Here is a 12,733-nt window from a genome sequence, read left to right on the forward strand (position 1 = left end):
CTAACCATTGGTCAGTGCTATGTGTTACCACATGCGTGCTAGTAGCACTTTTTTTACTCATCCATTATCATCATGAATCCATGGTAGTGGTAATACTAGAGGCGTCCTAGTTAACCGAGTTCGGTAAAGTTCGATCAATCGATCAGTTGGGACGAACCGTGGCCATGGATGGGTTAGGCAACACGCCATGCAGCGCAGGCGATGCATCAAAGTTTGGCCAAGTAGGCAGGGAAATTCGTGAGCCCGGTTTGATGGGGGTTTGGAATCCAGCCCAGCCGGCGTGCGCGGGTCAACGCGTCGTCGTCCGGGCACCGAGAAAAACTGGCGCAAAAAACTGGCCCGCGTCCCTCTCACGTCCCAATCCCCGGAGCCAATTCCGCAGGCGAGCGACGAGCGAGCCTACCTGCACGGCCGGCCCAGCGGCGACCGAACCGAGACCGACGCAAGGAAGCGATGCGGAGCACGTAGCCGAGCCGAGACACGGGCCGCCTCCGGCTCGTGCGTGTATGTACGTACGGGCGGGATGCGTACAGGATACGGGTCAGCGACCGGTGCCCGGGAGCGCGTGCCAGCCGGTTGCCGCGGTCAATGCCAGCGCTCTCGCGGCTGCCGATTTTTAGGCGGCCGGGCGATGCTTCGCCGGAGCCGCCACACTAACCGCGACGCGCCTGGACGCTAGCGGCGGCCGTGTGCTAGCTGCCACGGCCGGCGATCCTTCCTCCCTTCCTTCTACCCGCGGTAACGGCGAGGACGCAGTCCAAGGAAGGAAGCCGTGGCCGTCGTCGGCCAGACCGCGGCGCGCGAGCGTGGAACAGGAGGGCGAAAAGTCCGTGCGCGCGCGACTGACAGCGAGGTCCACCACTCCGGTTCCACGGTGGCGGTGCGGTCGTCCCTCTCGGGCCACGCAATCAAGGGGCGCGACGCCATGTGTGCGCACAGCGCGGAGGCACGGACGTACAGGGAGGACGCGGGATGAAAAATCTCGGGAAGTCTGAGGTGGCGTTTCACTTGTACCGGTAGCATTTTTCCGCGGGGGTTTTGTTTTTGTTGGTGGCCTGAGAAGAAAAAAAAGAGAGAAAGTGGTAGGGGAGGAAACTTCAACGTCACGACAGGAAAGGGCGGGCGAGGACAGCTAGCAGCGAGGGCAGAGGGCTCACCTACCGTGTGACCCGACCCCCTCCACCGCACCCATCTCCCTGCACCACTTACTGCGGCTGCTACTGCTACTGCTACACCGGTCGTCGTCGTCGTCGCTGCCAATTACCGCTCCCCTAACCGCGCCCGTAAGCCGTACGATTAGTAAGCAGTACTGCTGGTACAAACCCGTTGGAGCAAAGAATATTACTACAACGGACGGACTACTCGGTCCAGTATCATGCAGTAAATACCAGCTGCACTGCAGGCCGGGTCTCCGGCGGGCCGGGCTAGCTGTTGGCACGAGCCTCGCCCGTCCGTCGTCGTGTTCGTCCAGCTCGGCGTACGCATATACCCTACCACCATGGCACTACTACGACGACGTCCCTTTCGTCTTCCTCCATCTCCGGCCGTGTGCGGGTGTGGGGTGCGCCGATAAGTCAGCCGTGTCGTGTGTAAGTGAATTGGGCGACGTAGTGGATCTCCACTCTCTCCCTTCATGCACCGCCTGCCTGTCCTCCAACGTTTCAAAACCCAAAAACCCTGCACACAGAGAAACACCTTCTTTTTCCTGCTGCTCAGACGATCTGGCGTCAAGGCTGCTGCTGCTGGGTTTAGTATACCTTCCACCCGTCACGTTCTCCACCAATAACTTAATCCCCTCCGCACCCCGCTCCAGCCTGCCTGCTCTCCTCTCCTCTCTAGTAGTATAATATACTCCTCTTCCCAATCTGGCTCTCTCTCTCTCTCTTCATGTGCTAGCTCCATCTTCTTCCTCCTCGGCCCAGCTTACAGACACAGCTCTTGTTGGACAGAGAGAGAGAGGGAGGGGGGGTTCGAATTGAATTGAATCCCACCGACCGGGGCAGTGCAGTGCACGCACCTCCCCCTCACTCCTTTCCATTTACCTCCACCTATATAGCTCCCCGTATTTCCACCCCGCCCTCTTCTCTCTTAGCAGTACAGTGCGGTGCGGTGCGGTGCCTCTCCATATAATTTCAGCTGGTGCAAACCAGAGAGCAGCAGCTTTCTCCTACCTCTCCCTCGGACTACACCACAGCTAGAACAGCCATGCTCATGCAGGAAGAGAACTAGATAGCTAGCTAGAGTTAGTCCCTTGTTTACATAGCCAGCAGCTAGCTTCTTCTTGATCAGCAGCAGATAGGTAGAGGAGTTCTTTTCTTTCCTCAGTTTTCATACCAAGGCAAGCCAGCCAGGAAGGAGCAAGGAAGAGATACCGGTGATCGATCGGTTGAAGGAAACAGAGGAGTTTACAGGTGAGTCAATCAATCGCCGACGCCGGTGCATATATTCCCATTCCAGTTCCAGTTTGTGTGTGCAAACCAGTCATTTCTTCTCATTGGAAGTGGGGGGAAAGTAAAAATAAGAAGACAAGATACTACCAGAAGGAATTCAAATTCAGAAGCTTTCCTGCAGTCTTTCGTCCTTCCGGCCGTTTTTGCGTTTGAAATTGCCATTTGTGGCACCACCCTGCCTGGCGCGCGGCCATGTGCCGTGCCGCCAGCCATATTCATATTCGATCATTCTGAGTTTCTGACACACACCAGCTCATTCATCTTCTTTCCTGGAAAGAAGAACGGATGAATGGCAAGGGGAAAAACTGCACCAGCTCTGGACTTTTTCAAAAATTGCACCAAGTTTGGACTTCTTCCTTGCACAAGCAAGAAGGTCCCCAGTCCATTTTTGGGGCTCATTTGTTGTTTTTTTCAAAAATTTGAAAGTTCCCAGCCCATTTGGTCAAGTTGTTCGTCTCAATGATAGAAGGGGAAATTTCCTCCCGGCCGACGACGTCACGGCGGCTGGGCTACTGCGCCCTGATATGGATAGAAATTGAATGGGCGAAGGAACGGATGGGATGCCCTGCCACGGTATTCCCCTCCATTGTGCGTGCCCCGGCCCAGCCCTTTTTGGTTTTTTCTACTTTCGCCCCTCCTCCAGCCTGGATTCCCCCTCTGGAAGGAAACACGCACAGCATCCAATCCAAGGGTAAAAAAAAGAGCAAATTCAAATTCGGTTTTCGAAATAAAAACAGTAAAAAAAAGCGCGTGGGGCAGTGAAAACGCAGGGCCGGGAGATTCCTTGCGCTTCGCCCGGCGAGATTCCCTTTGTTTGATCCGTACGGTAAACGCGATCGGATCGGGCAAATGGAAGCGAATTCCTCGGTGTTTCCACCGCGGGGGGGGGGGGGGGGGGGGGGGGGGGGGGGGGGGGGGGGGGGGGGGGGGGGGGGGGGGGGGGGGGGGGGGGGGGGCGTTAATTATAATTAGCCGCTTTACCAAGGGGGCAGGGCGGCTTCCGATTGACGCGTCCTCTGCTCCCACATGGCACGCCAGTGACGCGTCCCGCCCAATGGCCTGCCGCCACGTCAGCCAATGACAAATTCCTTGTGCTGGCCGCGTTTGACTTTTACCTTGGTGGTGAATCAACCCGGACCAAACATGAAACAACCACCCTTGATTTTTTTTCTCATTGTACGCCACCTGTATGGGCGCCTTTGCTTCGGAATAAAGAAAAAGAAAAATGGAAAACCCGGGCGTCACATGCGCGTCTCACATGGGGCGCGGGGCGGGCCCGGCCCATCATGCACCGCACACACGCGGGCCCCACGCGGGCGCGCTCGCTCGCTGCCGTCACTTTGAAAAAGGAGTCTGGTTCGGTTCGCAGAAGATATATATATCCCTCGGCCGGACGGACCCGTTTGTTTATTTACAAATATGTTTGCTTGTTTGTTTTACAGCTCGGAGGAGATCGCGCTCTGGTAGCATTAGAGGTTAGAGATAGATATAGATAGGCCCGATTAGCGCCTCTCTCGTCCGCTTGCGAGACGAAAGTCGATCGGTATCGTGATATTATTTTTAATTTTAGGTGTGTATGTAAATCCGCCTTGTCTTAATTTGGTGCCATGTATTGCCGCTGCTGCTTACCCTGGATGCCGATTAATGCGTGCAAATCCAAATTTACGATCCGCCTCGCGTCGGCATTAATCCCGGCCCTGTATTTATACTTGCCTCTCCCGATTGTGCTTTGGTCGCAGAGTAACGCAGGCGAAGACGGGAAGAGAGTCAGGGGTTGAGGAGATTGGGATTGAGATTGCGATGGCGAGCGGGCGGTTCATGGAGGAGATGATGAGGGAGCACGAGCAGAGCCTGCTGGAGGCGACGTGCGGCGGCCTGTTCGACCACATCGAGGACCTGCTCGACTTCCCCAAGGAGGACTCGGCGGAGGACGTGCTGCTCCTCGACGCGCCGGTGCCTGACAGCCCCCTCGCCGCGCGCGTCCTCGCCGGCGGCGCGCCCCCGCCGGCGCCGGCCTCGCTTGAGCAGCAGCAGCAGCAGGCGTCGCTCATGGTGCCCCCGCCCCCGCCCGCCGGGGACCACTCCGCGGCCTTCCTCGGCGCCCTCGGAGACACCCACATTGGCACGGTGAGTAAAATTTTTTTCCGTTCGTTCAGTTCGTCGTCGGCGGTGGGCGGGCGTGCGTGCCAGCGCGGGCGCGGTTGGTTGGGTGGTTGCCGACTCCCGCGTACGGCCGATTTTAAGGAGGAGCGGATGCGTGCCCTGTCTGCCTGCCTGACCTAGCCGACGAACCGCCCCTGTCGGTCGCGCACGGCAGTTCCGAAAAAATCAATCTCATCATTTTTTTTCTCCCTTACCCCTGCCTGCCTCCAGAGGGTTCGAAATTCAAAAGTTCGAAACAGCTGGGCGGCAATCACGCGGCGCACCACCAAAACGGCACGCACCGCACGGTGCACACCGCCATTAGTGGTCACATGGAAGGGGACGGGACGGCGGTGGCTTCACCCGGCCGCAGTGTTGTCCGGGCGCGAGGAGCGGGAGGGAACGAACCCACGGCCGGCGCACCGCACCGCACCGGCGTGAATGGCCGGGGTGGTTGGGTCATGGGCGGGCGCGCGCCGTGGTGGAGGTGGAGGTGTCGGTGGCATGAGGGAGGCCGTGACCAAAGTTACTGCTGCTCCATATATTTTCTTTTCTTTTACTGGTGGGGATGGGGCGCGGGGGCCCGGCCATGTTACGTACCGGGGGCCCATCGCTTTCGGTAGTTAGCTAGCCCAACAACAACTGAGCAACTACTCCATCCAGTGTGTGTGTGCACCAGCAGTACCGCCAGTCCAGTCCTACCAGTAGCCCGCCAGCCCACCTTTTTCTCCCCTCCCCTTTACGCAACAGCAAAATAAACCCATCACTGTGGGCCAGCCCGGCCCGGACGTGCCGGCGTTTGCTTTACTGATTGAACAGTGGTCTATTCGGGTTGGAAAAAAAAGTAGTCGCGTCGATTGGAGGCTGCAGTGAACTGGGAGTGTATGTGTTTCTGACATGGGATTCCTTGCTTTTTGTTTGCAGTGCGACGAGCTGGACATGGACATGGCGCAGCTCGAGTGGCTGTCGGGGCTGTTCGACGACACCTCCATCCCGCACGAGCCGGCCTTCGCCTGCGCCGCGCCCATCATCAGGGCCTCCGCGCTGAGTGCCAACGCCGGCGTCGTGCTGCCCGACAAGATGGAGGACGCGCTCTTCCGCAGCTCCAGCCCCACCTCCGTGCTCGAGGACGGCGCGAACAACGTCAACGTGAACATGAACAACAACAACAGCGGGGGCTCCTCGGCGTCGTCGACGTCGTCGTCGGCATCGTCCTCCTCGGAGTCATTCTCCGGGTGCGGCCGCCCGTGGTCTGTGCCGCTGTCGCCGCGCCCGGAGCCGCCGGTGCTCGTCATCCCGGCGCGCGCGCGCAGCAAGCGGTCCCGCGCCTCAGCGTTCCCCGCTGCCATCCGCGCCGCTGTGCCCGCGCCCGAGACCATCCTCGTGCCGACGCCCATGTTCTCCTCCACCTCCTCCTACTCGGAGGAGCCCGAGTGCATTGCCGAGTCCAACTCGCAGCCCAAGAAGAAGAAGAAGGCCAAGAGGCCGACCCCACCGGTCACCTCTGATGCTGAGGGCGACGCCGACTACGAGGAAGGCAGCGGCGGCGCCGCGCTCGCGCCCGGCGAGGTGCGGAGGTGCACGCATTGCCAGATCGACAAGACGCCGCAGTGGCGCGCTGGGCCGCTGGGGCCCAAGACGCTCTGCAACGCATGCGGCGTGCGCTACAAGTCCGGCCGCCTCTTCCCGGAGTACCGCCCGGCGGCCAGCCCCACCTTCGTGCCAGCCATCCACTCCAACTCCCACAAGAAGGTGGTGGAGATGCGCCAGAAGGTTGAGCCCAAGGGCGACGACCTGCTGCAGTTCATCCGCCGCCGGGATTGATCGAGCTCCCCGTGCCGGCATCGGTCGCCGGACGGTTGGTCTCGTCTCATCCCCCTTAGCTATTATATATGTATACATGCTAGTATGTATGCATTGCATGCTTGCTTCCATCCAAGTAGTCAGTCAGTCATCGTCGTCCGTCGTCATGCATCCACCCACCATCATCGCCATGCATCGGTTTCAGTCAGCATCCACCCATCAATCGCCGGGCATCCTGGCCGGCGTTAGTTCAATAGGGCTTTTCTTTTGGGTTTACTCCACCTCTTTTTCTTCGTCTATTACTTAATTGGTTCCCCCTAAGAAGATTTTTTGTTTGTATAGAGGAGGGTGAGTGAGGAGGGCAGGAGAAATAGATGGATGGATCAATCACAGAGTCAGTGGTTGTTGCATTGCAGTTGCTTGCAAATTAGGTACTAGGTGAGAAGGAGAGCTAAACCAGCAGCAGCAGCAGCAGAGGCAGAGGCAGCTAGGCAGTCAATTAGGAAAGTTGGTGTGTGCTCTGAAGCAAGAGTGAAGTCAAGGAGATTTGTTGGTTTGCTATATAAGTTAGAGAGAAACTTTGTGTCAAGTAGTAGCCATCAGGAGGTTGAAGTAGGGGGATCACCAATCAATCATAGTCAGCAGTTTATATTGGAGCTTGGTGTACTCAACTCTGAATATTCTTTTTGCAGTTCATCTATGTTTAGGGATTTATAAGTGGTGTCTGTCTTTCTTGTGTTTTATACTAGTAGTGTTACCCTTTTTTTTTATTACTAGTAGCCATTAATTAAGATTCCTTTTTTTTTAGTCATCATGCCTTGTTGCCTCTATGCAAGTTGTGATCAACCAAGCAAAGGAATTATAATCCTTGAGCTCTTCTTCTTCCCCCGTTTCTCCTGTCAACTGACTATGCAAGTTGAGCACTGCTACTGATAGTGACTACTACTCCTAGTGACAATTATAAATGCTAATGCGCCGCAACATCATCAGTACTATAATAAAACAGCAAGACACACATAATGCATAGTACTTATGATGTGTAAGGGGACAGAGCACATGGTCAAATTCAAGGTCCTGGTCCTGGAGCACACTCATATATGGATGTGGCCTGTCCATCCATATAATAAATTCATGATTGATGGCAATGAACATTCCCATGTCCACCCCAGTTGGACAGATGCTCAATTGGATTGGATTACCTTCACCATGTGCTCTGCTAGTGCTACAACTCATCAAAGTGCCACCACGTGGCGTGATCACTCATTTCAAATCATTTAACTTCCCGACCGGTCACCCATCCCTCTCACTACTCCAGCCCGAGCACGCTTAACTTTTGGGTTCTATTCTCCTTCGTTTCCGAGTCTGCACTTGTTGTTTTCCTGACAATAGTAAGATGTCAATCCTATTAACCCTTAGGAGTTTAGCTTGAGCATGAAGTCACACATTTCACCGTTTGAGTTTAAAACTATTATTCTAAAAAACAGTAATTATTTAGTAACGCTAATATTTCTTGAATAAGTTTGACCATAGTTTGACCACAGTTTGACCAGATTTGACCAAAATTCAAAAAATTAAAATAATTATTTAGTAACACTAATATTCTTGAATAATTATGTAGTAACATTAATACTTCTTGAATAAGTAGTTTGACCAGATTTAACCAATTTTTTTTAAACAAACTGAAATTTGACCATATCTTTTTTTCCTTTTGGAATTTGAGGATTCTAAAAATTCCAAACAGGCCGTAAGCCGTCTCCATTGGATGCGGATTTTCGTGCTGAATTTTTTGATATATTATATGTTTTTTTCCGACATCGTATGCAAAAGTTATAGCCGTTTTACATTTTCCCTACACTTTTTGCAAAACATGTCCAAATTGTAAGTTTTGTGTCACAAACCGGTACTATAGGTCAGACCCCTTTAGTACCGGTTCATGCCACAAACCGGTACTAAAGGTGATCGTGGGGCCCCGGCCTGACGCCAGCCTGCCACCACCCCTTTAGTACCGGTTCGTGCCACGAACCGGTACTAAAGGTTCAACACGAACCGGCATTAATGCAAATCCGTTCGAACCAGCACTAATGGTACCATTAGTATCGGACCAAAATCAAACCGGCACTAATGTGCTTCACGTTTGACCCTTTTTCTACTAGTGAGGGTCCATGATAACAAGGTTTGGTTTAAGGCCTACCAACATATTGGGTTGCGGCCTGCTTATAGGGAGTTGTGGGATGGGCTTTCAGATCAAGAACTGTAGGAAAATGCTACTCCCTTCTGAAATTTAGTTTATTATAGGTTCATCATAAAAATCACTTCAACAAAACAGTAGTACTTTTAATTAAAGCCGTGTTGAAAAACCAAATTATACAAAAGTTAATGCAGTTGTGGTTAATCAGTGCATATTCCCAAAGACAACAATCCAGTAAGAAAGAAGAGAAATTTACTGCGGGACATACAAACTAGAAATTTGGGATTTATTTTTAGGGATTGAGCCTCATAAACATCTTTTTGAGGGATTGAGCCTAATAAACTTAAATGTAGTGAGTATTGGGTTTTCGGAAATAGCATGTGCAGCTCCTCTGCCTTATTTTGTTTGAAGGAAAACGAATTTGGCACAACTCATATTTTCTATTTTGCAGAAAGAATCCAACGATATGGAAACAATGTTTTGAACTTTTCAAAAATTCTTTGAAAAAATCTGGCATGTTAGAAAGATGATTTTCCGTAAACATTTGAAATTCAAATTCAATTGCACATTCATTTGGAAGGTAAGGGAAAACAAATCATGCATCGACATTGATGTCGTATTGTTTGTACTACATTTTTTGCAAAAAAAAGTTTGAAACTTCAAAAACAGTTTTCACTTGGTTTTCATCAAAAAGATATGTTTCACCTGCACCTCAGGGGCAACCATGTCCTCTATGCCAACGATAATCTAGGTCGGAAACAAACTCCCCCATCCCCTACCTTTTGTGACAATTCCAAAAAAGCTCATATTCCCAAGCTAAATACTATGAATAGGGGTTGCACTAGGGGTCGGCCTCCTCAAGGAACAATGACAAGGCAAGAAGTAGTGGCACTGCCGAAGAGGACGCAACAGGAGCATCACGTGAGCATTATCGTAGGAGAGAGAAAACCATGAAGGGAAAAGAGAGCAGCATGTATGCGTGCACACAAGACTAATCTGATATATGGATTGGTTGCTCCAGGGAAAGCGGGCAGAGGACTAGAAATGTAAGATACTCCCTCTGTTTCTAAATATTTGTCTTTCTAGACATTTCAAATGACTACTATATACGGATGTATGTAGACATATTTTAAAGTGTAGATTCACTCATTTTGCTCCATATGTAGTTACTTGTTGAAATGCCTAGAAAGACAAGTATTTAGGAACGGAGGGAGTACATGCGTAGAACTTGATGTGCCAGAGTCCTAAATGGCGTATGCAACCTCAAAATATGCAAAACAACTAACCATCCATTTTTGCAGATTGACTCGCTGTCTAGGCTCGCCGCAGCCCCGTCTGTGTCAGATCCAGGGACCTAGGACACATTCCCCTAGATGTATTGTCTCCCCGTGCAGTGGCGGAGCTAGCCGACAATCCATCGGAGGGGGGGACACAAATCATCAGTGTTTGGAGGGGGGGGGGGCAAATGCTAAAAAATTCCAATCTAAGCCCTATTTATTTATTTTTCTTCAGAAAATTACCCAATGCTGGGGGCAGCGCCCCCCCCCCCCCCCCCCCCCCCCCCCCCCCCCCCCCCCCCCCCCCCCCCCCCCCCGGGGGGGGGGCCCCCCCCCCCCCCCCCCCTAGCCTCAACATAGGTACGCTACTGTCCCCGTGGCTCATCGACTCGGTGGAGAATCTCAAACTCAAGTTCCACCATGGTCATGTCTGTGGCGGTGCAAGAAGCAACAAGCCCCCCCACCCCCCCTCCCCCCCCGACCCCTCAGCGGCAAGGATGTCAAAGGGTGGAGGAGCAAGAAGCGAGGAGTGGCGACATGGCAAGCAGGAAGAGTAGATGGAGCAGCGGGAGCGCCACACTTTTGGGGGATGTTCTTGTGGGAGAGCAAAATCTACAAAGGGAAAGGGGAAGAGCATGCGCGCTTGCGCACCCGTCTGATCTGATTGATTGATTGGTGGATCAGAGAAAGAGTACCATGATGGATCTAGAAATATAAGATACATGCATAGATCTGGATATGTTAGATACATGGATATATCTGGATCTGTTGTTAGATAGATGCACAGATATGCACAAATTAGATACGTGTGTAGATCTAGATATATTATATACATGCGTGGATCTAAAAGACCACCATCTGTAGATAATTCTAGATGCAACATCAACTCTATTGAAAATAACCAGCCTTGTTTTCGAAACCTACTAACATGATTGTCATAAGAAAGAAAACCAGTTTAAGACCATTGTAACCGAATTGGTAATGCATACTCACCTATGTAACTTCTTGCCAGATTTGTTGCTCAACAACGTCCTCACCTTCATTCTTCCTTCGATAATCCTGCTACGCTCCACCACATCGTTGAATGCGATGGTGAGGAGGAGGAAGATGAAGATGGGCAGAGGCGCGATGATCCCTGCGGAAGAGGAAGGAAGGCGTCAACATGAAAAGGTAGCATGCCCGCAAAAAAGGGTGAAAAGTAGCTTTACCGTGTTGCAATGGGAGAGTGGCGAGACGATAAGGACTTCTCGGCATTAGAGTCAGGGATGTGCCCTATATATGAGTATGAGGGTGGGGTATACAAATGGCTGGATCACGGATTTAACCGCAAGAAAACTAGTTTAGATTAATTTTTATGAATTGTGTGATTGGGAGGGAGGATCGACGGCGACGGTAAGTACTTATTGGCAATAGCATCCGGGGTGGAGTGGGTGTGGTTTATATGTAAATGGTTAGGAGTTAGGGGTGTGGTCTATATATAAGTAGGACGGTGGGGTATACAGATAGTTGGATCATGGATCATATAAGAGGGTGGTGTATATAGATTGTTGAATCATGGATTTAACCACAAGAAAAACTAGTTTGGATTAGTATTTGTGAATTGTGCAACTGGGAGGGAGGAGCGACGGCGACAGTAAGTACTTATGGCCAATGGCGCCCGAGTGAAGTGGGGTGTGGTTTATACGTAAATAAGAGGGTGGGCATACAAATGATTCGATCGTGGATTTGACTGCAATTGGAAATTATTTCCTTTGTTATACATTAATGTATGAAAGGATGAACCAAAAATACACTTGTCCTAACAGTAAGTGTCTTCCTTCCTTATTTCTTATAATAAATTGTTTTGAAGCAAAATCCATTTTGCGCTGAGCCCCTCCATGATCGACGAGCTAGAGGTGGCAGCAATACGTCGGCACGATCGGGACATGCTAAGCCCAAGGCGGCAGCATTGACGGGGGCACCAAGATGGACACGGGCCAGAGGATGTGGCAGTGGCACTGGTAGAGGCCAGGCGAAGGCAAGGCCAGTATGTGCAGCTGCGTGTGGTACTGAAGAGCGTGGCGGTGTGCGACCATGGCCGTTGGATCCATGAACGGCGCACAAAAAAATCATACTAGCTATTAGCCCGTTGAAAAATGAATAAAGACAACTACTTCCTCTGTAAATTAATATAAAAGCGTTTAGATCACTAAAGTGATAATCTAAACACTTTTATATTAGTTTATAGAGGGAGTAGCTGTGAAAATATCCACAATTAATAAAAACAAGCCACTTTTGGCTGCTTCAGGGTAGCGTGCCTCGGTCTACTTTCAGTTTCAGTGCTAACCGGAGAGAAAGCGGAGTAATACATGGCAAGAAACGTGGCTATACCCCATAAAGAAACGCGGCTAAGTACCAAATGCATTAATAGTCGAGAGAAAGAAGCAAATGATTTACGCGGCATTGCCGACGGAACGGTATTTTTTGGAGTGACTAGCATGAATGTATGCAAATGCGACGCAACCGGGAGAAGTAGGTGCTGGTCGACCGGCGGAATGCCTCGATCAAATAATATATGTACCAAGTATTGATTTGAGAAATTTTTGACTCATTTTGACCATAGTTTGCAAGATATTCAGAAGAAAAAAATAGTCCAAGCCGGCTAACATGGCATTTTTTTCCACGTGTACACTTACAAGCGGGGCCAACCTGTTAGAGATCATGTGAACAAGATCAAATAATGGATTAGAACAAGGTGCAACTTTTACACCAATAGAAGGTGTTATGTGCAACAAACCCAAAACGTAGGTGATATTGCAAATTTGACCCCCCCCCCCCCCTCCAATCCGGGTGGTACCACACATTGGGTGCTACCATGCTACTATTTTTTAGAG

At 51.3% G+C, this 12,733-nt stretch overlaps 1 protein-coding gene across 3 annotated transcripts; it reads left to right on the forward strand.

Annotated features, from left to right (window-relative positions):
* The first annotated feature begins 1,789 nt into the window (after window positions 1–1,789).
* LOC125515274 (GATA transcription factor 6-like) lies at window positions 1,790–7,120 on the forward strand. Of its 3 annotated transcripts, none has more exons than XM_048680714.1 (3): window positions 1,790–2,411; window positions 4,190–4,577; window positions 5,517–7,120. In XM_048680714.1, exons 2-3 carry the CDS (start codon window positions 4,251–4,253, stop codon window positions 6,414–6,416), a joined length of 1,227 nt encoding a protein of 408 aa, XP_048536671.1. In that variant the 5' UTR covers window positions 1,790–2,411; window positions 4,190–4,250; the 3' UTR covers window positions 6,417–7,120. The 3 variants fall into 3 exon arrangements, with proteins under 3 accessions (XP_048536671.1, XP_048536673.1, XP_048536672.1); XM_048680716.1 differs by lacking the exon at window positions 1,790–2,411 and adding an exon at window positions 3,435–4,020; XM_048680715.1 differs by lacking the exon at window positions 1,790–2,411 and adding an exon at window positions 3,435–3,993.
* The last annotated feature ends 5,613 nt before the right edge of the window (window positions 7,121–12,733 follow it).

Source organism: Triticum urartu, chromosome 6 (genome assembly GCF_003073215.2).
Source record: "Triticum urartu cultivar G1812 chromosome 6, Tu2.1, whole genome shotgun sequence".
NCBI lineage: Eukaryota > Viridiplantae > Streptophyta > Magnoliopsida > Poales > Poaceae > Triticum > Triticum urartu.